Below are 27,955 nucleotides of genomic sequence, written 5' to 3'. Positions count from 1 at the left end.
AGCCCGCGGCGGCAGGGCCGGGGAGCCGCCGCCCGGCTCCGCGCCTCCCCGCGCCCTTTCCCAGCCCCCGCCGGCGAAGCCAGCTCGGCGGCAGCGGCCCAGAGTGAGCACCTCCCTTCCTTCCCCCCGGGCGCTGGGTGTTGCTGTTGTTTTGCTGCCGCCGCAGGTCGGCCGGGGTGGACGCGGAGGGAGGGGAGCAGGGAGGGGTGCGCCCTGCCGCAGGGCCGCTGCCAGGTGCACGCCTCTGCCTGACACACGGGCGGGGAGGAGGAGCTGGACCGGCAGGTTTGTCGGTGGGGCGGCCCCGCTCCCCTCCCCTCTCCGGGCTGCTGGGGATAATTAGTGTCTGTGCGAGGCTGTCTGCCCCCGGGAGGCAGGGCGGGCGCGCAGTCAGTGCGTGCCCGGCTGTTTGTGAGCGGTGACTCGCCCCGGCCCCTCGGCGGAGCCTCCACCCCGCGGGCGGGGACCCGCCCGGCCGCGCTCCCTGCCGTGACCCTCCCACCGCCACTCACCCCGCCGGCCCGGGGAGCCTGGCAGGGCGAGCGGCGCCGGCGTCATGTGACAGCGCGGCCCGGTGCCAGGAGCCCGGGGGGAAGGCGAGCGGGCGGAGGGCGGGAGCGGGCAGCTCCTCCTCGCACACGGACCCGGAGACACCGCCGAGGCTCCTTAGCCGCGGGGACGCGGGACACGCCGGCCTCGTGCCTCGGTCCCACCGGAGCGCCCCCGCTGCCCACCGCGACCCCCGGCGCTGCGGGAGCCGACGGAAAATCGCGGCGCGCTCCGCACCGCCTGCCGAGCGTAAGTGTGAGGGCGGGGGTAATGCGGGGGCCGGGCTGTGCTGCTGACTGCGGGATGGAGGTGCCGGAGGAGGAAAGTTTTCCCGGCGCTGCGAGCAGCGCGGAGCCCCAGGCGGCAAAGTGATGCCGTGGGAGTCGCAGCCACGCCGGGGGTGGCGGGAACTGGGTCTCCGTCAGGCCGCGGTTGTGGGGAGCGGGGAGCAGAGCTCGGGGGGTTCCCCGGGAATCTCGCCGTGCGGCCGGCGGGAGCCGGGGGCGGAGGGCCGCCGCTGTCCGCCCGGTGGGGAGCGCACCTGTGTGGCCGGCGGGGCCGCTCGGGGGGCGCCTTCCCCGCGCCCTCCCCCCGCCTGTCCCGGCGGGAGGGCCCGCGGGCCGCCCGCCCCTCGGGGCCGCTCTCCCGCCCTGCGCGGCCGCAGCCCCTGGCCTCTCGCCGGGGCGGGACAGGCGCGACTCCGGGCAGAGGCTGAAGTGCCATCGGATCCCGGGCGGGATACAGTGCCCGACCAAGCCGAGGTGGAAAGTGTAGCGGGCTCGCTCGGTAGTTGGCAGGGCAGGAGCTGGCGTCCGGGCCGTGTTCCTCCCGGAGCGGATCGGCAAGCGCCATGGCCCCCGTTTAACTCCTGGTGAAGTCTGGGATGAAATCGGCTCCCTGAAGCCTGCCCCTCGTATTGTCACGTCACCTTAGCACCGCTTGGCCGCCATGCAGGCGAAGGTAAAACGTGGGACAGCACGGCAGCGAAGTGTGGAGTTAGAAATAACCTTTCCTTTGCTAGATGCCTTTTGTTGGTGGTTTTTTTGTTTTAAGTTTTTAGTTTGTTTGTTTTTTAAATTTTTTGTGTATTTATTTTTTAACCGAAATGGGAATAGGAGTTACTTGCCTCGGACCGCTGTCAGGTGAGTGCCTGGCACAGCGAGGGGAGCCCTGGCAAAGGAAGGCTCAGCAAGGCGAGCCTGCGCTGGGAGAGCACAGCACCTATCTGGAGCTCGAGAGAAAGACCTAGTTCAGAATAGCTTAAGTGGTCATTCAGGAATCACATTTAAAAATACCCTAAAGATGTTCTGTGCACTTCCCTGTTGCTTCAGGTACTGTACATGCGTGGTCCACTGTTTTATTCACTTCCTCACCTTTGAGAATTCAGGAAGTGTCACTGTTTGTGGAACTGAACTCTGAAGATTTAATTGTTGGGAAAAGCTGAATTCGAGTAGCTGATAGGAGAGCTCTGAAGACTTGACTTCGTTTAAACTAATATTCATAAATATACATTACCTGTATTGAAAAGAAAGACTTACATGGCTTCTGACTAGTGACTTTCCATCGAATACTTTTAAGATACCGGTGTGATAATCACACGAGCAGCTGGTGCTTGTGTGAGAGGACTTATATCTGGATTTGATAATCTCACCTGACCCAGAAGACACCTATTTCAAATTAGCTTTCACCTTGTATTTTTAGGAATTTATTGTTACTGCCTAGTATTGAAATATAAAAAACCCGAAGCTGACTTGAGTGGCCTTTTTTTCACAACCAGGCATCTGTTTCTGGGTGTTTTTTCCCCTGCACATGCTGTTATAGCTATGGTACAGATCACAAGAGAGACTGGGGGTAAGGGTGAGGGGGTGGGGGCAGGCAAGAATTCTAAATGGTCTTTCCCTGTCCAAAGAATCCAAGCAAAACTTCCTCCAAGTTGCAGAGCTTCGAGGGAGCCATTAGGTACTGTGAACATTTGACCTAGTCACCATCTGTTTAGCCAAAAGAGAAGCCTTCAGATAAATAAAGATGTGTGAGTGAGATGAGTTGAAGACTCAGTGATAATAAAGATGTTATACAATCACCAAATTACCTGTATTTGCAGTTATTCAGTATGAAGAAGTAAGGAACTGATACTATTGGCATAAAACTCACACCTTGCTGGGTAGGTGCTATACTAGCCAGTTTTTACCCCATGTTCATTATTAAACTCCAGCCTTGGAACCCCACGGCATTCATTGGTGTTGCTGTGGTACTCATCCACCTAATTTGCTGTAACATTCTCACATTTGATATTATTAGATGTCCCACCCATGGCGTATAAATAACTAATGCAAGATATCTAAGAGAAGAGACAGTATTTGAAACCACAGTTGTGAAGGAAAACAAGTGTTGAAGTTATTCTACTGCATAAAATTTAGACACGTTGTGGTATTCCTCTGCTTCAGCTTCACTTATTCAGCTTTTTATGTGGGTGCTTCAGAAATAAAAGTAGTAAATTCGTGGGAAATCAAATTCTGAAGTCTGAGTGCATATGAAAACAGGGATGTGTTAGGCTAAGCATGTAATGGCTTAGAAAAATATTCTTGGGTGCTCTGAGTGATGTCGGTGCTCAGCTATGGAGCAGTATTGAGCGTGAGTGAGCCACTGTCCAGGAGCAGCCCCAAGCTTTAGAAATCCTTCCTGCAATTCTCATTCCCCAGCTCTCTCTGGGAAGAAGGTGCTTCTGCCAGGCTGGGTGCTGCCTCTGATGTCATGAGGCCAGAGCTCTGTTTAGCTACTGGCATAAATACAGTAATAAACCAACTGGTCTAAGGGAAGGTTTCAGCAAATCCTCCTGACCTGTGGTGTCTTAAAATCTCCTGCTCCCTCATGTTAAGGGAGCCTGTTTGTAAATAGGGCAGGTCCCCTGCATCAGGACACTGTTTTTATTCACACCCAATGAACAAACACCTCCACCCACTGTTGTTGTTTTAAAAGACTCCAGCTGCTCATGAATATAGGGTCAGGGAGGGCCGCCTAAATGTTTCTCTGTGCTTTCTCCCCAGCACAGCCAGCAGAGCTGTTTCCTGTTCTTTGTTTCAAGGCTGGGGTTTGCGTCACACATTCCAAGTGGCATATGTGGTGCTCTTTCCTCTTTCAGGCTGTTTTCTGGCAGTTCTGTAGCCTGTCCAGGCCCCTTGTCACTGCCCCTCAACTCCCAATCCCCACCCGATGAGTTATCATGTCTCTACACACTCAGGATTGCTTAAAATGCCTGTGTTATGTCATAACGAGGTTTCCAAGTTAACCTTTAACACGCCCCTTCCACTCCAATGCACTTCTGGGGGTGAACTGGAGTTTTGAGCTCTGTTCACTGAAAACTTGAACTCAAGTCTCCAGAAAGTTGTGAGCCAGTTTTCTGCTCTCACTTGCTCATCAGCTGATCTGGAATAGCTCCATTAAAGTCACAGAGTTGCACTGATGTATAAAGAGTATATGTGAGAAGAAAGTCCACTTCTGCAGGCTCATAGTTGTGAGAGGGTTTTGACTTCAGCCCTTACTCAACGTGAATGGCTCACTATGAGCACTTTGTATTTCCAAATCCCAAAAGAAGTAAGTATTTTCCCCTTACGCAGGCTAGAAAGTTCATTGTCTTCCAGATGTAATACAGAAAATGAGGCACTGCTGTCTAACTTTTCTTTGGCATTAATAAGTACTGCTGTCCCACATTTTACATTTTTGAAGGCATAAAAGTAATTGTTTTACTCCTGTTTTTATATTTATCTTTCCCCCTCACCCTGTTGCAGGCAGACATAGTGAGAAATTGAGAGGAAATTGAGAAAAACATAAATCTTTCTGTTACTGTGAATCTGACAGAAGAAGACCTAAAGGGCCAGAGCTCACTGAAATAGAGAAAAAAACTTGCATTAACTTCAGTGTGCCCTGGATGAAAATGCAAGATAGAGTATTTATTCTTCTGTGTTTCTTATGGCCTGGAATATGCATGGTTACTGTACACACAGAATTACTTCCACCCTTTCATTTTCCTCTTTTTTTTTCCCTCCAGTCATTTTTAAAGTAGTTTTCTCTTGCTCTTCTGGATGCTACAAGTTAGCTGTTTGAGATCACTGAAGGTATCTTTAGGAAGTATCTAAGTACACACTTAAAACTTCTTTCAGAGCTTAATTGTATGTGAAAAAAAAAATTATTGGATTGTGTGCACATATTAACACCAAACTGTTTTTTGTCTGTTCAGAAATCCAGATAAAAAGAAGTATTTGGCTACACTGTTTTGGTAAGTTGTTTATTGATTATTTTAATGTGTTGCTCTCAGCTGTTGTTATTTTGTTGTTATTTCTGTTTGTTTTAGAACACCATGGACGAGTTTACCCATTAGAACACAATTATATATTTTAATTCTTGTACTGTTAATTTGCCAAGATTTCAAACAGTTAATCTTTTTTTCCCAATGACAGAGGAAAAGAGTTGCATTTAACTGTGTTTAATATTGGAAACGGCTGTATAATAAATGCAGTAAATTTTGTGGTTCACACCTCTTTGTAGCCAGAAGTTCTGTAAAATAGGGAACTGAGGTTAAAATTATAATAATTTTTGTAAACCAACTTTTAAATATTAATTAACACCGCTAACAGGAGGTCTTTTAGAGTTCTTTTATGCTGTCAGCATTCAATCTTTGTGTTTTCATTCTGAGGCTAGTTGCTTCCAATCCAGAATATGAAGTTTGGCAGAGCTGGTTTTAGGAGAGCTTTAACTCTTCCCTGTGAAGCAGTCACTTGATGCCAAAGCTTCCTTTGAGGATTTTGTAGCTGTAGGTGATATCTCCCAGGGGAAGAAAGTGTAAGTGTAGATCAGCCAAATAGAAAGACAAAGCTCCAACAGGTTTTAAATAGTAAACTAACTCAGAAGGGAAAAACCCTCCCACCAAACACATGGTCTGTCTGTCATGCAGTCCGTGTGTGTTACCAACCAACCAGCTTGATCCATGAAGACATGACAGAGTTTCCAGGTTTTTTTTTAAGAGTCTAAGTTACTTTGATCACTGTCACATTTGTACTCACTACACTGTCCAGCTCTTTTTCCTGGTTGTTTTTTTTTTTTTTTTTTTTTTATTTCCATAGGTTCATAGAAGTTCATCACCATTTGCCCTGTATTTGGATTCTTGTTCAAATCTATCATTTAGGCTGTTATTCTTAAATGTATACTTCCTTTTTCTAGGATTAGATTTTCTTTTCTTTGCCATGCTATAAAAATGTTGAATCTCTTTTTCACGTTTCCTGAAATAGAAAAACCCTTCACATAAGAGAACAGTATTTTCTGTCATTTTCCCCTCACAATTAAAAGGTTTAATATTTCTCCTTTCAAATTATCCTAAAAATTAACCTCTTAAGAAAAACACAACCAGAAAAGCGAAGCTCAGTTTGGAAGGGAAAGATTATCATACCATTCCACATACTTCATTTGTTTTCAAAAGTCTGATCTTTTATCCTTACTGGACTGTTTCTCCTTCTAAGAAGTAGCTTGAGACAGGAAACCAGACAGCAGTCTGCCCTGATAAGGGAGAATATTGTCTAATGGAGGTGCCTCAAGAGGTTCTCCTCTTAGGTTCAGTGAGTAGAGAACTGAAGGTTGAGCAGGGTTTACATGGGCTCAATTTTTCCTTGGTAAAGAAGGTATTTCCTTAACAAGCACTTCAAGAACATTTTTTCTCGAGATTTTTACATACAAGAACGCCATTTCCAGACACATGGTTTCAAAAAGCCTGCAACAGTATTAGCAGAAATTTAATTGAAATACTAATTGGTCAGCTACATGTCAAAGCAGTCCTAGGTCAAAAAAGGTGACATCAACAAAGTTATGATGCACAAGTTGTGCAAAACCACAAGTTTTTCAGCCTGCTTGCAGTCCTGAAAATCCTGAAAGATTTTCAAGTCTTTGCTAAGAAACAAATGGAGTTTGAAATACTCAATACCAGAATTCTGTAGAAATGCTCTTTTTCTTAATGCCTATCAATAAAACTTTGAGGAGAAAATTTTTGCCTAGGTACCATTTTCTTTTACAAAATATTCTAACATTTTCAACAATTATTATTGTTACCCAGTGGAAATCCAGCAAATAAACACAGAAAGCTGTTGATCAGTAGAACATTTTCTTGGCATGCTGGTTCTTCCTGATTCTCCTTCCACTCTGTTCCTCATGGTCTGGCTGCTCTGGTCTCTTCCCACAGCACCACGTCTGGACCTTTGGTGCTTTGGCTGAGTCTGACTGCTTGGCTGAACTGGAGAGCTTCTTTGTCTGCTGCTATTTTGGGGTCAAGAGCAGTTAAGCGCTTGCTTACTTCCCATTGAAGTTAATGGAACATTAGAAACACTTTTTTGCTGACTCAGGTCTTGACGAGCAACTGGTACAGTAAAGTGCAAATACCTTATGAGCTCTGGAAATCAGCTTTTTTACCTTCCCCAGGGAATGTTTGTCTCAGAAACTGGTTCCTCTCTGCCAAACTCTTTGGAGGTTCCACTGAAAACAGCTTTTCACCTGGGTTCAGAAAACCTCCCTTCCCTTTTGGATTTCATCAGTGGAGAATCCTCTGATACTATTGTTTCTCCCTTGTATCAGAGGAAGTTTGGCTTGCAGTTCACAGAAATCATAGGTTCAGAGCAACACATCTGAGTCCCAGAGTGCTTGGACTGAAGAGCTTTTGCAATGTGATAATGTTTGCTGCTGGATTCAAACAGTGCTGCAAGAGCTGCAGTTCCTTGCAGAGGGCACTCATGCAGTGCTAATTTAGCAGATACCATTACATTATTCTGTAATTATACTGACAATAACAATCATACCTTGAAGCTTCTAGACAAAAACTTGCTGTGCATGGGGCAGCATTCCTTTGTTTCCCCCGGGCACAAAGATTGAGGAAATAAGCCCTGTATATGTTCTCAGGCAGAGTGAAGAGGGGCAGAGTGTATGGTCACCACCCCCTGTCTGCAGCAAAAGTCAGTTTCTCGGCTGCTCTTCCAGATATTTCATGAGAGCACAGGCCTTATATTAGAACAGACCTTTGTTGTTGGATGTGCACAGTCAAAACTGGTCCTCCACCCCACCCTTTCCTTTCATAACAGGTCTGCAGAGTCGGTGGACCTTGAAGGTAGATGTGCAGGGCTGCTGGGAGTAGCTGCACTGCAGTTGCCCTTTTCCAGCTGCTCTGCAGTGCAGATGTGAAGTCTGAGTGCATTCTTTAACCACTTCGCACATTTCATCCAGGGTAAATAATCCCTATTGTCAGAATACACGTTTAAGTACCTTTCAGCTTTCATTTAATCTTAATTATGTCTCTGAAACAATAAACCATACACCTGTCAGGAAGTTAATACTGACAAGTGTTCCATCCTGACAAGGTGATGAGCTCTAATGATAATTAACTTCCCTCCTGGAATGGATGCCTTGCTGTATACTGGATCATAAGGACAGAATTTGTGTTGTTTCTGGCTTGCTGTCTTCACTGGACTTCAGATAGGGGAATACTGAGGGACTTTGCCTGGACTTTACCTTGCACCTGTCCCTATTTGCATACAAAACCCAGTTGCTTCATTTGTCTTTCTGAAGTACAGGGTGTGAGCAAAATCTTATCAAAAGCCGGGTCCTGTTTGGACAAGTTGGACTGACTTGGCAGAGATCCACTGGGTGGAGTGAATGGGAGGAGGCAAGAAAGTAAAACTGGGTGGCTTGTTAGCAGAAAAAAAGAGGGAGAGCAAAAAAAAAAAGAGGGTGGAATGTTTGCTTACCGGATTGCAGTTAATTATTTAGTTTCAGATTACATTCATATTAAATTCTTTTACCTCGCATGAGAAAACCCTTTAATGCAAAATAGTTTACCTAATAAAGACAAAAGTTCTTATTTTTAATACATTTAACATGAATATGTTGTTGTCACCTCACCAGTTTTTCCAGAGCACCTCAGGAATGAGGGATGGTATTTTGATTTTCCAGAAATTATTTGTATATACTAAACAGTTTGCAGGCCTTCATGCAAGTGGATTCTGAAATCACTCTGTAAAGTAGAACCCAACTGTTTTTTTATTCCTCTGTAATAGAAACAGATAAGACTATTTGCCTTCCCTATTGCCCCCTTCTCAAATATTTAGGAGAGAAAGACTGAGAAGTTTTGAGTTAATAGGCATGATTTTACAAATATACTGGGAAAAACTACCTGCTTCTTAGTATAGTACCATGCTTTATTTGTGTGAGTGTACATGCACATATTTGCTCACGAGTGTGGTCCAAGCTATCAATTTGGAGCATTATTTTTAAATACAAAGAGGAGTCGTCTGTGAGTTTATTTACAGCTTTAGAAATACATCATTTTGAGCTAAATTTTAAATGCCAGATCCAAAGCTGACTGGTATTGACTCTGTAGCTGTCCTACAGGACCAAGTGTTGCAACTTAATTAATTTTCTGTTCATGACGATTGGTTTCCAGTCACTATAAAATGGGGAAAAGAAATCTGCTTAAGAGTAACATGATAAAGAAGTGCTTGATTCCTGTACTCTGATCCACCATAATAAATTTACATAAAAGTAAAGTTTTCCTCTGCTGTTCTTAGATGACTGCACTTGGGAAAGATTGAGAATTACTTTTCACTTTTGTTCAGGGTAGTACACTTCCTGTTGTCTATGTCAGTTTAATTCCTGCACAGTGATTTAGAGCTATCTCAGGAAACACTGAAATCTGTAGCATGACATGTGAAATGTGTATCAAGTGTCTTTTCACACACTTTCTTGGAGCAAAAGGTTAAAATGAGTAATTCTTGAACTGAAGAAAATACGGGTTTAGAATTACAAAAATTACACAAAGGATGAGCATCATTGTATTTACTTAGGACAACCTTCCTTCCTTCCTTCCTTCCTTCCTTCCTTCCTTCCTTCCTTCCTTCCTTCCTTCCTTCCTTCCTTCCTTCCTTCCTTCCTTCCTTCCTTCCTTCCTTCCTTCCTTCCTTCCTTCCTTCCTTCCTTCCTTCCTTCCTTCCTTCCTTCCTTCCTTCCTTCCTTCCTTCCTTCCTTCCTTCCTGCCTTCCTGCCTTCCTTCCTTCCTGCCTTCCTTCCTTCCTGCCTTCCTTCCTTCCTGCCTTCCTTCCTGCCTTCCTTCCTGCCTTCCTTCCTTCCCTCCCTCCCTCCCTCTCCTTCCTTCCCTCTCCTTCCTTTCTTTCTCTATTTCTCTTCTTTCTTTCCTTTCTTCTTCTACAGATTGGTGTGTTACTTTATCTATACGCATAGAAGCTAAAAATCAAAGGTTTCTGGAAACCTGAAAGGAATTAGTTCCAAATTCCTGCATAGGAGGTCTGAGTGGCTCCATTTTACTGTAAACTTCTTTCATGTCTAAAAGTACAACTTCTCTGTTTTCACAATGCAGATGAATGTGTGAGAATATGGGTGATGAAGAGATATGTGGATATATTTCTGGGAAGTCAGTATTCTGAAATGTTAGCTCTAGCTATGTGACTTGTTGAAACCTGAGAAAGATAACTAGGTAACAGTTATCTAAATGATAACCATTCAAAGAAAATAGTATAATTAATAACCTTCTCATGAACATGCTTAAGGTATTTACGGAATTACCACAACTTTCAGCACATAGTGCTATCTTACACCACTTCTCCCAAACTAAAACTACATACAAAACTGGAAATTTCATTAAGCTGCATCATTTGTTTCACTTTAGTTTTGCAATTTGTTTTTGTCAGGCCTTCAACTTTTATAAGGTGAATTATGAGATACTATAATTTACTCTGAGACTTGTTCGTTTCCATTATTCAAAGTGCGCACTGTTGTAATAAATTTCCAAAAGTCTTTAAACTTTTTTTATGTACCTGAATAACTAATAGTAGACTTGTAACAATGCATGCTGTCTCTCTTAACAAATTTTGATCTATAAACACATGTTAACTGCAAAATTGTTCATTAGCATAGGCTTATTAGAATTGTTTTAATTTGAGCAGGTACATCTTTAAAGGTTCATTTACATTTCTGGGAGAATTTCCCAGCCACAGGTACCAATCTGTTGGTGAGCCTTCAGCCTGTCCTGCTGGAGGGGGTGAATTGCCGGTGCTGGAGTCTGGCTGTATTCGCTTCTTTCCAGTGCCATCTACTGGCCACATGGAATTTGTGTCATTTACTTCTGTCCTCGCTCTTAAAAGAGGTCGTACCGCCCCCAGGCAGGGCTGTGAAGTCTGCAGGGTACGGTCAGAACTTGCTCCTTTGACATCAGTCATATAATGTATAACCTCGAGTGATTTATAAACAGCCTGGCAACATCTAAATGTCATTGTGAGCAAATTCCCTTTGCTCCCACTTAGTTTTATTGTGTACCCTTGTGGCCTTGCCCAGAAGAGGTGTCTCCTTTCCCTCCCAGTATCTTTCCAAGATGACCATGGCAAATGTGTAGTATGAGAGCTATGACATGCTTTATGCTAAATACTTTTATTTCAGGCATTTAGACATTGGCCAAGTAAGGTTGAACACTGAAACTGCACAGAATGCAAGCAGATTTTTTTAAAGTGCTTTTATGTTGCACTGTTAGCACAAATAGTTGTTGAATTGTCAGTAAATCTATTATCTTAATAATAACTAATATCTAATAACTGATCTATTATCTTGATAATAACTAATATCTAGTAACTGATGCATTTTTTCTGTTAAGTCATTGTAGCATGTTGAATGTAGTCCAAGTAAATCTTGAATTTTAGTCTTTTTCTTTGCATTGATATCAGTGTCACTGTATGTGATCTATTGAGTGTTTCTGTTAGGACTCTTAGGAAAGAGAGATCCTTTCCAGAATCAGTTCACTTGTATAAACAAGATTATTCTGAGGTTGTAATGCTGATGAGAAATGTGTGGTCTAAACTCCGATGTGTTAAAACACTTGACAGCTAATGAAAGTGAAAATTCTGTGGTCTTGGTGTGCTGACATGCACAACAAAAATTCAATTTGCCTTTCATTAAAGTGAAAGGCAAATTGATGTCCCTTTGTTTCAATAGCAATTTGGAAAGAAAAATCTTGCAATAAATTCAGTCAAAGATTTAAAAATCTCTGTTAGAGATGGATAAATATTCACATTAATCTGACAAAATAGTAAATTTTCTACAATTCAGAAAGTTGATTCAGGTATTTCCGGTGGCTTTCTAACACCTTGTCTTTCCCCAGCAGGACAGAACCTCAGAGGCATCAGAACAGGTGAATAAAAAAGATGCTAATGTTTGACCCAGTCCCTATCAAGCAAGAAGCCATGGAGCCTGTTTCAGTGGTAAGACTTTTCAAATATATTAGCCCTAAAGATGACTTTAGTTTTTCCACCTTTAAATTCATAATGAGATGTAACTAAGATATGGACTAGGTTAGGAAAGCATGTGAAGCTCTATTTTGCTCTTAGTGCAATCAGATTCACGTTCTAGGAAAAGTTTCTGTAGTTTATTAATTTATTGCCTTAAACAACCTGAGCAGTTGCCTGTGAGAGGAGAGAGCATCCCTGTGTTCCTGAGCCACTGCTCTGTAAATATTATCTCTCTGGCTCATGCTGCTGATGGAGGTGGGTTGAAATTAAGTTGCCACGCTTCATGGTGAAGTGGCAATAGCCTGTGGTTTCAGTGTTACACCCTTGAACTAAGTGAACAGCTTCTTGCTGTGCCTTTTTTTGTTTTTCTCTTGGTTGTGGTGACAGGTGCCTGTGGCTAGCTCTGCTCTAAGCAGCAGGAAATTAATCCTGCAAAAACCCAAACCAGCAATGGCTTTTTGCTGGGTAAACTGGTTGCACTGCTTTACCAAGTGAACAAATGAGAACTAGGACAGGGGGGAAAAAAGGGGAAGAGGAGACACTCCTCTTACTTACACTTTTTACTTCTTTAAAATTGGGTTGATTTTCCATGAAGTCCGAGAATAGGGTCCCCTCAGAGAAGAGTCTGATAGGCAACAGTAGTGGGACATGTAGGTGGGAGCAGTACAGTGAGAATTGTGATGATACAGGCTGAAAGGAAAGGCTTTGACTTTGCCCCCTCCACACCAGCTTTGTGTCTCCTTTGCGTGACTGAAGAATTGTGCGGTCCCAGAATGAGTTGGAACCTTTGGATCAGCTCACTGAATGATCAGAATTGCTAACCCACCAAAAATACTCATCTTTTGGTCAGATCAAGAAGCTGATCTGACTCATTCTGTGCAGCTGCTCAATATTAGAGCAAGGGGAGAGAGGAGCATGAGAGAACCTCCCCTTTCAGCTTTTAGCCTGCAATAACAGATGAAGTGTAACATGAAACCACACCCCTAGAAAGGCTGATCCATTAAAAGGGTGAAGTCAGTGTACATAACTCAGAGTGCATTAAACTTATGTTCAGAATGGCATCTTTCAGTGAAAAGTTTGTTTCCTGTTTTATTTAAAATAAAGAGTAATTTTCATAAATTTAAATGCATCTCTGAGCAGTTTGATTTCTTCAGTGTTATTAACAGCACTTTTGGGAGTTAAGTTTATATGTATTTTAAAATTACAGTTTGACTTTTGTGGGGTCTATTTGCTGGAGAGTAATGATAGAAAAATAACTCACTAAAGTACGACAAATTCCAATATTTGGGTCAAGAAAGAATTTTAGTATTGGCCAGCCTGTCACTTTAATTACAGTTACAGTGTAACTGTATTAAGATTAGTGGTGATTATCTGCTATAATCTAAGATTATTCATGGTGTCTGTTGAAATCAGAAAAGAGGCTGGTTTTACAGAAGAAGTGTCATTGCTGTCTTTTGGGCTGCCTTTTGTGCATGTCTTCCTTCATCTCCCAAAGAAGGTTCTGCAATGGTTGGGGCTCGGCACAAGACACACAAGTGCCCCAAACAGTTTTGTACTTCTGCCAGATGGGCAAGGTCAGTCCCTCAAAAAGCTCACCAGCAGAGGAGTGAGCAGTCTTTCCCAGACCAGCAGAGAAAAACTGCAGTGGGAAAAACAAGGGAGTGTTTCTGAGCCAAGTGCATTTCAAGGCTGGAGTTCCATATACTGGTTATTCTGTACCATATCCTTCTCCCAGTGATGTGGTGTCTTCTATGGCATTGGACCTTTGGAGTCTTCTCATGAGTCAGTGTAATCACTCTGACCAGCTGTTAAAGACTACTCAGAGCATTTTACCACATCTGATGTTTTTCTTTTTGCCATTGCATGAGGAAAAAAAAGCAGAAAAGAAAAAGCAGAAAGTCCAGAGGAAAGTATGGTTTCTGAGTGAAGTTTCCATCACTGGACACTACTTCGTTTTCCCTCAGGCTGAGGACCATGGGTGTTTCAGCTTCTGTACACACAGAGGCTGCTTAGCCCCAAACCCTTGAGCTCCCCACCTCTTCTTGGTCTTGTGGCTTCCTTGGAGCCCTGGTGCCACAACAGAAACTGCTCTGGAGACACCTCTAAAGGGAGGTATGGTGATATGGAGAGAAAATGAAAAAGGATAGCAGCCACTGAGTGAGTTAGTTTTCTTGACCACCTTTTGGGGAGGTGGAATGAGAGAGAAACTGTCATATTGACGTTGAGAGGTGCTAAGCAGAGCAGACTGGGCTAACATGACCTGGAAGTCTGCAATCAGGATTATTTGTATTGCATCTTTCATTCTGATAGGATCATTAGAGGCCAAATTAAATTAAGCCTCTTAGGAATATCTCACTCTTCTCTCTGAATGTAGGTGTACTCTTTACACTGTAGGTGTGAAGTCTTTGTGTCTCTAAAACATCACAGTAGTTGGAGGGAAAGGAGGAAATTAGTAATGGTTTTGACACCACTGCATTTCAGGGTGTGTGGCTGAAAGGATTAGCTATACTTCTCAGGTGACTGAAGCTTGCACCCACACTATTTCATCACTCTCCCAACAGCTCATGCCATTTATTGAAATGAATTATTGAACATATATTATGATGGTTCCTAATGAACTACTGACAAAGTCATCCAAGTCCTACCTACAGGACTCCCTATTTGCTGTGAGGACTTCTAAAGGACTTTTTAAACATTTGGACCAGTTACCATTTGGTGAAACAAGTTGATTTTTTGTTTGAATTGGAATAAACAGTTTTTCTCCAGTCTCCAGCATCATTTCTACCCTTTTGCGGTCTGTGCACCAGAATCAATCACAATCATCATCACTCCCCCATCAAAGAATGCAGAAGCTATGTGAGCATCCAGACAGTTGTTCCTTGAATTCCCACTGGGTATTCTCAGGATAAGGTTACACCTAGGGATGCTTGTTCTTTAGTAGACTCATTGGCCAAAAGCATTCCTGGAGATTTAAATTTCACAGGCTTTTTCCTTTTTAGCATTCTTGCAATGGAAGAGAAGTTCATAGGCAATGACATTGTGATCATCCCTGACAAACCTGCAGCACTGTAAATGCACTGATGCTTAGTGGTGGAATGTTTACAGTTCATTAAAGCTGGGTGAACTCTACTGTAAACCAATAACAGGAGTTTTAATGGAAGTATTTAATGTTCCTTACCTGTTAAAATTATGATGTTTTTGGCTATGCCCATAATTTGATCCAATTTAATAGATACCAAATGCTGTTAAATATTAAATTATATCAATATTTAGTGGTCTCCATCACTTAGAATGCTGATAATTTCATAGCTTGGCTCAGCAGTTCTGGCAAGTCTGCAGACAGTACTTCTTGCAATAATGGCATTTACTAAAATTCTGATGAACCAATTACCAGCAAAGATGAATGTTTGTATAGATGGAATTTGTAAGAATAAAGAGAATATATAACTTGCAGAGATTTTAATGTAATATTTACTGTCTGGAGATTAATCACCATTTTGTGTGCTGCTTTATTTGAATGTTTTATGGACTGAGGGACTCAGCTTTGTTGTTCTATCACAGTGCTATGAGTGCAGGAGGAAAATTTAATATTTTCTAAACTCAGTGTTTCAAACAGTAACTGAAAATAAAAAAATTATATTTGTGTCATTTTGCAAAAATACCTCCCGTTACCATTGACATTTAAAATGAACCAAGTGCTCCCTCACAGGGAAGACAGAGGTAGGAAACCAGGAAGATGTATTGACAGCAGTGTTCACCCCAGGAGGAAAAATAATTGAAATGTTATGGAAATAATTTTATAAAAATACAGTGGTTTTATGCTTCTGATGTTTCACTTTATACCATTCTGAAAATTTTTAATCCCACTCATCAAAATACTTTCGGTGCCAAGGAAGTAATTAGTTTTTTATTATTAGTTTACTTACCTAAAAACCAAAGATAGCATTTTATTTCAAAAAGTTGACAACACAACTAAAAATTTATGTGTATTGCATTTTCTGTGTCTCACTTTTGTGTTAGAGCATCACATCAGTTTCCATTGTGAGTTAGCTGTTAGTGAACAACCTCAGGTTTTAACACTTTAAATACAGTATTGGTCTGCATATTTGTTTAATAATACTGCATTCTACAGTTCATGTCAATACTTCTTGGTTTACAAAAATCACTAGATATGTGTGTTTTATAATACATATGTACACACATACATATATATAAATATATAAATTATTACTAAATTGTGGAGATCGTCACATAGGTCAAGATTAGCTTTGGGGTTTATATTGTAATGGGAACTGCTAGCTACCACTAACAGGAACATTCTTCCAACACACCAAATGTTTATCCTTGTACTCATTTTCCAAAATTAGACTGGCTAAGTAGCTGCTTTTTATCTCAAAAAATCATTTCGAAAGGTTTAGGTTTTACCTTCTGCACTCTTGAGTTACTCACCCATTACTTATATAGTTCAGCTGAGTATTTTGTATTGATTGTAGGGTTCAGATTCATAATTTCTTTCTTTAGTGATGATTAGTTTTCAATTACTTTAGCAGTTGATTGGGACCCATTACTTGCAATTCTAAGCCCAGCTGAGCTCCCCTGTTTCCAGAATTGATGATCCTCAGTACACAGTTACATGCTTGGCATAGCAGATTATCTCCCAGGTCAGTTAAGAAATGTACAGGCATGAATATATGACAGGCAGTTTTAAAGGGAGAAAAGTAGTTAAATAAGCCTTGAAGATTTGTTTTCATAATCTGTCTTACATTGCTTCTGAAACAGTTAGTGAATCAGAACTTAACTTCCTGTGTGAAGAATCTGAGGCTTTATTTAATTCCATTTTATTTAGAAACTACATCAAAGTGCTTTCTTAAAACTTTTTCATTTTGCCTGTTTTATTGGCTGCCTTCCTTTTTCAGCAGCAGCTGCTTGCATGTGTTGATTTATTATTTGATTTTCTGTATTTCTTTTCCACTCCTTCTGACAGTCATACCCATCCAATTACATGGACCAAATGAAGCCAAACAAATACGGCGTCATTTATTCTACACCAAGTATGTTGCACAATAAGTTCTACTCCAGCCCTGAAGGACTATCAAATGGGATCCAGATGGAGCCAGTAGACCTTACGGTAAATAAACGGAGCTCGCCGCCTTCAACTGGAAGTTCTCCTTCCCCACTAAAATTTCAGACTGTGCACAGGAGAAGTTCACCTGGATTGACTCTGTCCTCCCCCAGCTCACCTCTCAGTAAATTCACACCGTCACCCCCAGGAGTGCAGCCTCTTTCCATGCCAATAACAATCCCTCCTGTAATGGCCGCTGCTCTTTCACGCCATGGACTCAGAAGCCCCGGGATACTCCCGGTCATACAGCCTGTTGTGGTCCAGCCAGTTCCTTTCATGTATGCTCCCCATCTCCAGCAGCCCATCATGGTGTCCACAGTTCTCCCGGATGAGATGGAAACTCCAAGTAGCATGCAAGGTTGGTGTTGTCAGAATTGCTTTTTATGCTGTCTCATCCCCACAAAATAAGACAAATATCCAAGCACTTGGTTTCTGTGGGTTGTTGATATTTTAGGAAGTGGAACGTAATTTCTGTTCTTTCAGAATAAACAGGCATAGAATTTGTTGTGTAAATATTTTACCAGACTTACCAAGGTCATAGGATCACAGAATCAATTAGGTTGGAAAGACCTCTGAGATCATCGAGTCCAAGCTGTGACCCAACACCACCTTTTCAACCAGACCATGGCACTGAGTAACACAGCCAGTCTTTCCCTAAACATCTCCAGGGACAGTGACTCCACCACTCTCTGGGCTGCCCATTCCAATGTTTAAACACTCTTCCTAATGTTCAAACTAAACCCCCCCTGGTGCACCTTGAAGCTATTTCCTCTTGTCATTTGAGGCAGTTGCAGAGAGTGATGAGGTCTCCTCTGAGCCTCATTTTCTCCAGGATAAACAATTGTGGCTCCCTCAGCTGCTCCTCACAAGACCTGTTCACCAGACCCTTCACCAGCTCTGTTGCTCTTGTTTATATCTACATAAACTATTGATCTACTGAGATTCAGACTGATAAAAATGAATAGAAATGTTTTGAGTCATAGTTCATCAGGAGATAACTAAAACTGAAAGATTTTGTATTTAGTGTAAATTGTCACAGTAAATGTAGAACTGATGGATTTGTTTTAACTACAGGGGTTTTTTGTATATTATTCATTTCCATAACTCTTCATAATTTTCATGTGTTGCCTTCCCTCTCCTACCCTCTGCCATACAGTGCCTGTCATTGAGTCTTACGAGAAGCCCACACTGAAGAAAACAATCAAAGTAGAGCCAGGAAGTGAACCATCAAAGACTGACTTCTATCCTGAACAAATGTCACCTCCAATGATGACCTCATTGTCCCCTCAGCAAGTAATGTTGCAAGAGTAAGTAGCTAACAGTAGTCCCAAGATCAGCAGAGCAATGGAAAGCAGTTCATTACAGCAGTTAGCAGTTCTGAGGAGTGGGAAGGATTGTTGCTGTGCTTTAGAATGTGTAATAAAATACACGTTCATCCCTCCCACCACTGCTACTGTGAAATGTGATTTCAACTTTCTTTCCCCCCTTCTTCAGCAGTACAGGAGTTGATACATATTTATACCGTGCAATAGATCTGCCTTTTCTGGAATGCATTTCTAAAGTGATGACAGGTTACAATTCCACAATTTACTGAAAGTAGGACTCCCAATAAGCCAGTGATAACCTACTTATGTAAAACCAGCAGCAAAATTGAAAGAAACTTAAAAGACAGTTCATACTGATATCTCTATCCATGTTTCTTGAAATACCTTTCTTTAAAATGAGTGTTGTGACTTTCTCTTCTTGGAGGACCTCTTTGTCTTTTCAAAAATTTTGCCTGCTTGGTGGGAAGAGCCTCTTCAGCCTTACAAGTTCTTTGTATATAAGTGAACGTGAGGCCATTGTTCTGTGGGTGATTTTTTTGGCACCTCAAGTAGTTTCTGAAGCTTTCTTCCCTCACAGCCACTTTTTCCATCCCAGTAGTAACTCATTGTGCTGGCATAGCTGTTACTGGGGTCCCTGTTACTGTTACTGCATGAACTGGGTCACAGATCTAATGGGTTTTAAAACAGTGCTGCTTGCAGAAGAAATGACAAGGGCTAGAAAAAGAAATTAGGTCTGGGGCATAAACCTTTTAATTGAAAACATTAAAAAATTCTCAGTTCTCCTCTCATGAGAAGCCATGGGCACCCTTCCATTTCCTGTTTTTCTGGGGAAAATCCTGTCAGCTTGAGTAAGCCATGGAATGACCCAGAGCCAGGCTCATCCTTCAGCAGGCAGTGCCCTGGGTAGGCAGGCAGGCTGCCAGCATGGCTCTGGCAGGAGCTGAAGGTGGGAGCTGAGCAGGGCTCACAGCACAGAACCTCAGAATCCTTTTCTGCATTTCCCTCTTGCTCACTGTCATCCTTGAGGTGGTTGTGTTTGACCTCACCTCACAGAGTAAGGAAAGAGGGCTTCAAGTCACACACTCAAAACCCAGTGTGAGTATGGTTCAGAGAGAGAAAGAAAAGCATGGGATGGATGGGTGGTCTCCTGTATTTCCTCCAGAACGCTGCCTCTTCCTCCTGCAGGTGGCCATGGGGTTCAGAAGCACACCACAGCACCAGGGCTGGCTGTATTCCACAACAGCTTTCTTGTGGGCACCCCTCCTTGTCTTCAAACAGTCTAGCTGCACCTCCTAGACTGCAGGCTCTTGGCAATTGGTTAAGAGCTAGCTTTTATAAACTATATGCTGTTTCTTTTAAATCACCTTATACAGGTTTATTACATAAAATAGTAAACATGCTTGTTTACTAGTTAGTAACTTACCTTCCATAATGGACCTACCACACAAGGGAGTAAGGTCTTTATGGAGCTGGAACTACTGCTAGGTCAGGACTATCAAATGGTTCAGTTTATTTTTTGTCTTTGTTAAGTCTCTTTAACAAGAACAAACCAGTAAGTGCTGTTCCTGGCTGGTACCACACCCTTCCTCCAGGGCTGAGACTTCTGCAGGCTTGTCACCTGCATTAGTGATTTGCATTATTTATTTCCCAATGGGTGTAGTTTCCCCAGCAAACCCATCCACTGAGCAAAGAATATAAAATTTGGTATCATATGTAGATAGCTTTGTTACAGAAAACATTTGTATGTCCATGTTTCCTAAGCATCAACTCTGCTTGCCCATGTACAGTGTGATGTTCATGGAGATTCTGTCCTTGCACTGTAACAGCTTAAATTGCACTGTAGCTTAAATTGCATTGTAGCTGTCCTGTGGAGCTCTAGTTCTTGCTTCTGGAGCCAGCCCTTTCAAGTTCACATTCTGCTGTATCCAAAACAAGTTTATAAACTGTATTTATCATTAAAAAAATACATAGACAACTCACACAAGTTACAAGATGAGATACTTAAACCTTTATTTTTAAAGAATGCTGTTGTCTCTCAGCTTTATGAGCTATGGTTAGGCATTGATTTTATCACTATTCAGTGATTCCAACTGCCCAGAGTGTACTATTCAGACACCTAAGCTACATTAAAGGGGCATAGGAAACCTTTAGTCTCACTGAAGTGACTTTAAGTGACTTATTTTGCTTTAGTGTTAGCTGTTGGCAGTACATCTGTCTATATCTGGATATTTATATCTATCTATCAAAATAATGTTGGTGGCAATTCTGGGGGGATGGTCCTGGATGGTTTCTAGAATGTCTGATAATCAGTGTAACTGTGCAGTTATTTCTAAAATCAAACTTGAGGTAATAATAATAGTATAAGGAGCCTCATTAACATATTTTAATGCAAGTTTCAAAGTCTAACTCATGCTGTGAACATAGTGTGGTCTGTGGTAAAGAAGAAAAAGCTGTTGGAGTTTTAACGTAATTTTTAGAAGGTACTCTTACCTATTGAAGAGTGCCAAATGGTACCTACATGAACTTACATCTAGTTGTAGAAGAGGGAATGAAAGAATTTGGGCTGTGCTTTTATTATTGGCACTTACTTAATATTTACCTCTGAGTTTGACACCACCCTGACCATTTTTTAAAACTGCCACACCCTATCTAATTATTGATAACATTCTGTTGTCTTGCCAGCCTCCTCTCCCATAAGGGGGAAAGGAGATATTCTCAGTGCTTTTTCCAGACACTTGCAGATTGAAAATCTAAATCACAAATGGTGTATGGCCAATATCCTTTTTCTCCCTTTTCCCAGATGTGAGCATGTCCAGGACTAGCCTCCACATATAATAATTTAAACCAAGTCTGTTCGCTGTCCTAAGCCTGAGCTTCTCCAAAAAGACTGGTATGCAACTGCATTGAAACTGAGCATTGCTTTGGAGAGCTGTTTCTTTGGAAGCTAGAAGCCTGCCTTCTTATTTAAGAGTGTGTGTGTCTCTAACATTACCATCTGGGGTTTCCTGCCATTATAATATTTTTAGCTAGACTTAATGTGTACTTGAAGAGTACATCACCCAACAGTCACAGAACCACCCAAGAAAGAGAATTTAGTTTCCAGCTTCCGACTCTTATGAATCAATAACAGAATTCAACTTTTCCCACATTGGTAATCCCCATCCTGCTGCTGTGGGTTCATAGAAAAATCTTTTCTTCTTAAGCCACGCACAAGATTCTCTGTCTTCAGCACGTGCCCTTTATTGTGCCGAGGGAAGTAGGAATTCAGAAAATGTTTCTGAAAATTAGGCTCTAAAGGAACTTGGAGTAAGTAACCAATAGAACCCAGTGATACAAAACATTAGTTGATTGGTAAAAACATTAGTTGATTGGTAAATACATTAACTTAGAAAAGACAGGAGTTCTAGAAAGTTCCTTTCTGTTGCATGGGGGAGCTGGTTTTGCAACAAGGAATGCTAATATCTGCCTGTTATATTCTACACATACCTTTTTGACAAACATGAGTTTTTTAAGATTGATGTGGAAGTAAGAGTCAAGGTTGTCCCCAGTTCTACAGTAGAGGTGTCATTCAACAGTCAAAGACTCCTCTTAAGAAGCCTGTATGTTTTCGCACGTGTGAACATTCATGGGTTTGTTTACAGCAGAAGTCCACATTTAGTTCATATATGTCTTACCTGCACTGTACCTGTGGGCTTCTAAAGTGAAAAATTATGTTTAAGAAGGTGGAGGGACAACTTCAGACATCCTGTGGGTGTGCCACACAGGCTAAGCTCTACTTTTAGGAATTGACGTCAGTGGTACAGGGAGGCCGCACCCTGCTGCCAGCACCAAACAGGAAATTCTTAATTACATTCTACAGGAGTGGCTGGGACAATAAAGATTGAGTTCTGCTTTGAAACCCTAAAGATACAGTTTCTTTAATAATATGGAATAGCTGTTTCCAATTACAATCAAATTAGTTGTATTTGAAGGGAAAAAAATAGTGAACAAATACAAGAAAAGTTCACTCAGGGTTTAAGAAATTGGGTTTGACTGAAAAACACAAAGTTGAATAGGGTTTTTCCTGTGAAAGTTTTTAAAAAGATCTAGGAAGTAGTAAAAATGGCTACATCATGCCACAAAGTGAGTAAACATTTAAAAATATTACTGCTAAAATACACAAAATTTGCTAAACCCTTCTGAATTTTTCGACTTGCATGTAATGTTGTTCTTTCTGCCAAGAGACAGAGTGGTAGTGAATAAAAGGCTCTGTTATGAATCATATTAGCTGAGGTTTGCTGTGCTAAATGTTTTTGATTTTAACATTAATTTAACTTTGCAGGAATCACCCTTCAGTTATAGTTCAGCCAGGAAAGAGACCTTTACCTGTGGAATCCCCAGACACACAACGAAAACGCAGAATACATCGATGTGATTATGAAGGCTGCAACAAAGTCTACACTAAAAGCTCCCACCTGAAAGCTCACCGAAGAACCCATACAGGTCTGAGCATAGCTGTGCTTCTCGTTCATCAAGTCTATGGTAAAATAGTAGGCTGAGCTTGTAACTTCTGCTAATGGCCAGGTGACCACAGGTGCAAATAACTAAATGACAGAAGGTAGATCTGGCATTGTTGTGAAAATAATTATAGGCTGAGCAAAAGACAGAGGACATAGTAGGAAAAACCTACAACAAGAGACTGTAAGCCAGAACAGGTTCACAGTGCATGCTGATGTGTGTTACATTCACTGGCTCTTCACCCATTTTGTGTCCAGTTGCTTGCAGTTTACTCAATCTGCACAGCCTGTAAACACCAAATCAGTTCAAATTGCACTGGCTCATCTATGACATCACTGTTAAATTTGACTGTAATTTCTATGGGAGTAGCCCATTTGCAGAAGTTTGGATTGTGTGCCAAATGAAAACACATCTGCTCTGTGGAGATGCTAACCACTGGTGCAGTGGTGCTTTTTATCTGAATGAGTGTTCCAGTAAACAACAATATCCCCATCTTTGCTCTCCACAGAAGTGTTCATCTTTGCATGCTGAATGAAAATACATACCTCCAAGGTTTTTACAAGGGTACCTCTTTTAGGAAAAACGGAGCCCAGTTCACGTCTGTTGTGCATCAAGCCATTTACCTGTTGGGCAATACAGTGGTGTTAAAGGAGGAGGATGACATATTAGTAATGATAGAGAGAGAGTTTTAAGTTGAGGTACTTGAGACAGTGATGCCAGTCATTTACACTGCAGTACATTTCAGAAATCACATGATTTCTGCCTGTTGTGCTTTATGGTAGCACAGTCCTTTCAAAGCTAGAAAATGAGATCCCAGTTCTGAAAATACTTGAACAAATGCTTAAACCTTCATCCTTCTGGGTTTCATAATACAAAACAAGTGCTAATATGGCAGAGAAAGGAACAGAGACAATAAAAAAATAAGTTGTGGCAGGTAGCAATTTTTTGGTCAGTTAACTTTGACTACACAGTTTCTAGCACAGAGTACTCTTCAGCTTTGAGCTGTTTAGAGCTTTTTGAGTAAGCAGTGAAGTACTTACTGAAATTCGGCAAGGCAGTAGAATAAATCTATCAGATTTATGTGTGAACTTACATGATCAGAACTGATGTGAACTTACATGATCAGAACTTAAATCCTCACTTCTGTGTTTCCTTTTCCAGGAGAAAAACCGTACAAGTGCACTTGGGAGGGGTGCACGTGGAAGTTTGCTCGTTCCGATGAACTGACGCGGCATTTCCGCAAGCACACAGGAATCAAACCCTTCCAGTGTCCAGACTGTGACCGCAGCTTTTCACGCTCAGACCATCTCGCTCTTCACAGGAAACGCCACATGCTAGTCTGAATGTCTTCTCTCCCTGACTCCTGCCACACTTTTTTGTTTTTTACACATGCATTTTAATTTGGATTCAGCTGGTCTGGATCTCTGAGTTTATACCATTAAAAGCTTACGTATGGTCAGTAACAGATGTTATCTAACCCTTCTATGTCCTTACCACGGGTCAGACCTAAAGAATGTGAACACTTCTTTTTTTCTTTGGGGGATGCTAAGCAAACCCTTTCTGCATTCAGTATGTTTATTGTATTTCATTTGTGAATAAGGGAATTTTTAAACTAACAGCTTTTGTTGGTTTCTTCATATAATCAACCCAGCATATACTGATAAAATAGTAAATGTTATTGAATATCCGAAATGCTAGTCCTTGCCAGAGACTATTATTTATGTGCCCCTTAAGGGATACACTCTCATTTTATGCTCAACAATGCAATGAATGGACTCTGCCAGCTGTGTTGATTTCTGCAACGTGGTTCATACAACAGTTTTTGGAAGACACCTGATTTAGAAATCCCCTCTGCCCAAACAGTGAGTAATATTGAGGAAATAAATCTAAGCAGTGTAATTACTTTACAGAAAGACTGAGTCATAGTATCATTTACCCCAGTCAAGAAGAAAAACGGGCAGGAATTGGTCCGTACACAATACTGTGCATCTAAACCAATGCCATCTGTCATCTGTATTATAGTATAGTATATATCCTTGTTTTTCTTGCATAATGCCCCAGTGGATTTGTTAAAGGAAGACTTTGTGTGACTCTGTATGTCTGGTTTCTGTGCAAGTGTATGGATGGAACAGCTTGAAGCTGAGTCAGGGGTTTACCATCAGGAAGTTCTTCACCCAGAGGGTGGTTGGGCACTGGAACAGGCTTCCCAGGGAAGTGGTCACAGCACCAGCCTGTCTGAGTTAAGCATCTGGACAATGCTCTCAGGCACATGGTGTGACTTTTGGGGTGTCCTGTGCAGGGCCAGGAGTTAGACTCAATGATCCTGATGGGTCCCTTCCAACTCAGCATATTCTATGATTCTGTGAGTCCATGGTACTCTCCTGTGATTTGACATTAAATGACATTCATGGAAACCTACTGCACCTCATTTCAGGGATATAGATTATCCCCCTGCAATCATGCCCCTGCATTTCTTCTAAATAATTTATTTGTCTTTGCTGTACTTCAGAAAATAGCAATCATTAAGTCAAAAATGCTCTGAACTGTACTGTTGTGAGTACCACTGTAATACACTACAAGATTTAAAATTACTGATCCACAATATTTTTATGAGAAGATGGCATCAGATATGAAGTACTTCTGATGATAAATTGAGTCATAGATCTGTTTTGGATAAAAGCACATACCAAATCATCCAGTTCTGGTTTGTGCCTCTGGTAGTCTCTCCATGGTAGGTACAACTGCTTCCTTGTGGACATGTCTATTGCATTAAAACCATGCCCATTAGCAAACAGAACTCCATACCTAAAAGAAACTGAATTCAAGCAACCTGCAGCTGCCCCTAGAAATGTTCCTGTCTGGGATCCTCTGAAAGGAAGGTTTCTGTCTGTATTGGCTGGCAGACTTTGTGGCACTGCAAGGAAACAGGATGTATTTCTCTACACTCTCACACACAAACACATTTCCCTTCCTTGCCCTGTGTAAGGTAACCACCATTCCCTGTATGTTAAACATACTGAAGTCAGCTTTTCCTTTCTTTTGGAAAAACCCAGTGAACAATGGAGGTGTGGGGGGAGGAAGAGTTTGGTAGAACCCTGCAGGAGACAGGTGGAGTGTCCATCTGCAGGTGGGTAATTTTGAGCTTGTGGAGTAGGTAGGCTGTGCTTCTATAACCAATGGAGCCCAATGCCAAACAGTCTTGGAGATGCAAGAGTGTGAGTGCAGAGAGCCTTTATTTGGTGATAGGACTTTACCAGCTGTTCTGCTGACATCCACATGCCTGTGGAATTAGGGAAGGAGAGGTTTGTACTTCCTGTAGAAAGATGCTCTGACAGCAATTGCTCTGTTCCAGCTCCATACATCCTCACCACCTCGGTAGGGCTGTGTCATACAGCTCTCCCTCATCTGCTCACCTGTGGCACTGAAACACCCGGCACATGAATCAGCCTTTTTTCTTTCTTGGTAGGGCAAATTGTTAGTGACATTGAGAAACTTGTAGGAAAGAGACTGATAGTAATGAGTAGCTGTTCCAGAATGTGGACTTCCTATTTTTTATTTTTTTGGTAGCAGAATTTGCTCTAGGTTTTAATGGCAATTTTGTAAATCCAGGTGTGTCACTGGCTGGGAGGCTGTGTGGAGGGAGCTCTGTGGCATCAGTCACAAGTCTACAGATGTTGAGTACCCTGGGATGAAAATAATTCTCTGTTCTGTTGATGAGGGGAAAAACAGATACTAGAAAATAAGCACCTTAATGGCAACTGGTCCCATTTCTACCTTAAAAATGCAAATTTATAAAATTCAGGATGTTTAAGGAACATTTCTTTCTAATGCTCTGTTTCTCTTTCGAGGTTTACATAAAATGTTCTCATTAGTATGTTTTTTAATATTTTTTAAATCAGTACCCTAAAGGCAGACCTTTTTTTGTAACTAAGAGTTACTTCAGATGATTTAGTCTAGGTTATTTGCTGTGTTAATTCATTAGCTTATGTACCTTTTTCCTGAAAGTGTTTCTGCACTAATGATGGGGTCTAATACAGTGGAAATTGAGCAGAACTTTCAAATTTCATCCATGTGTCTTGCTAATTAGGACAACAGAAATTTCAATATTAAATATAAGTATTTGAGATTATTACATGATAATGTCTTCCTTATAGGATTTTTCAGTGTCTGTGGTGTCTTTGTGGGATGTCTAAAAGGTCACAAACAAATACACTTCTAGCTGAATGTGAATTCACATCTTAACCAGCTCATTGTGTAATTTTAGCAAACTTTGATTTGAAGGATACCTTGCAACTTTGAAATGTACTCAATTAAATACTTTGCAAAACCAGTCATTCCATCTATGCCCTAAAGAAAAGCCAGTTTAGACAAAATCCTAATCCTGGAGAATGAGTATATTTAAACCCCCCCACTTTCTCTGTAACAGTATTGCACTGTGCAGTGTGTAACAGGTAATACTGTTTTACTAAAATGTGTCTGTTTAAGCTATTTGATTATAATAAATTACTAGTTAGTAGTACAATTGCAAGAAACAAAGCAGGTTTCTTGTGTGGGTTTATTTAAATATACACATGGCATTCTGCAGTGATACTTCTAATGCCACATCTTGTTCAAATATGTTGTCTCTGCCAAGGATAGCAACATGATGAATACAAATCCTTCCTAAAAAATTTACAAAGCATTTTACATCTCTTACATTTTTCATTATATTTTACAGATATTAGCACTTAATGTACTTTAGAGGGTCAAAATAATCTTTTTGCTTAGCATCTCTCACCTGCAAATATAGCAAGGATTTTTATTTACTTTGATACTTCTATAAACTATGCAGAATTTTTTAAATAAAATGTAATATATTTTATAAGCTAATAAGACAAAATGGCTAATTAAAGGTTTCTAGCATGCATTACTATAACTTGCAAATATGGAGACATTTTGGTAATCTTTTCTTACTAAAGATGTGAATGTTTAATGTACTTTCACTGTTTCTACTTTGGTAGTCCAATGGGAACTCAGTAATGACATTTTGTCATGTCAAACTGTGAACATAAAAAATTTGTACTGTACAGTCCTCATACTATATTTAGTATATTTAGTGCACAGTGCATATGTATTATACTTGTTAATAAAACACTCAGAATATT

The 27,955-nt window shown here is 41.4% G+C and overlaps 1 protein-coding gene across 7 annotated transcripts; it reads left to right on the top strand.

Moving 5' to 3' along the window:
- Positions 1-27,955, top strand: KLF3 (KLF transcription factor 3). Of its 7 annotated transcripts, none has more exons than XM_077177612.1 (7): positions 1-103; positions 4,784-4,822; positions 11,744-11,840; positions 16,852-17,347; positions 18,146-18,296; positions 22,636-22,835; positions 23,973-27,955. In XM_077177612.1, the coding sequence occupies exons 3-7, from the start codon at positions 11,784-11,786 to the stop codon at positions 24,152-24,154; spliced, it is 1,086 nt and encodes a 361-aa protein (XP_077033727.1). In that variant the 5' UTR covers positions 1-103; positions 4,784-4,822; positions 11,744-11,783; the 3' UTR covers positions 24,155-27,955. The 7 variants fall into 7 exon arrangements, with proteins under 7 accessions (XP_077033727.1, XP_054489665.1, XP_054489666.1 ...); XM_054633690.2 differs by lacking the exon at positions 1-103 and adding an exon at positions 142-798; XM_054633691.2 differs by lacking the exon at positions 1-103 and adding an exon at positions 142-798 and having other exon boundaries at positions 11,741-11,840.

The sequence above is a fragment of the Agelaius phoeniceus genome, chromosome 4 (assembly GCF_051311805.1).
Source record: "Agelaius phoeniceus isolate bAgePho1 chromosome 4, bAgePho1.hap1, whole genome shotgun sequence".
Lineage (NCBI taxonomy): Eukaryota > Metazoa > Chordata > Aves > Passeriformes > Icteridae > Agelaius > Agelaius phoeniceus.
Note: the sequence above shows the minus strand (reverse complement) of the source record. Positions and strands in the feature narration are given on the sequence as shown.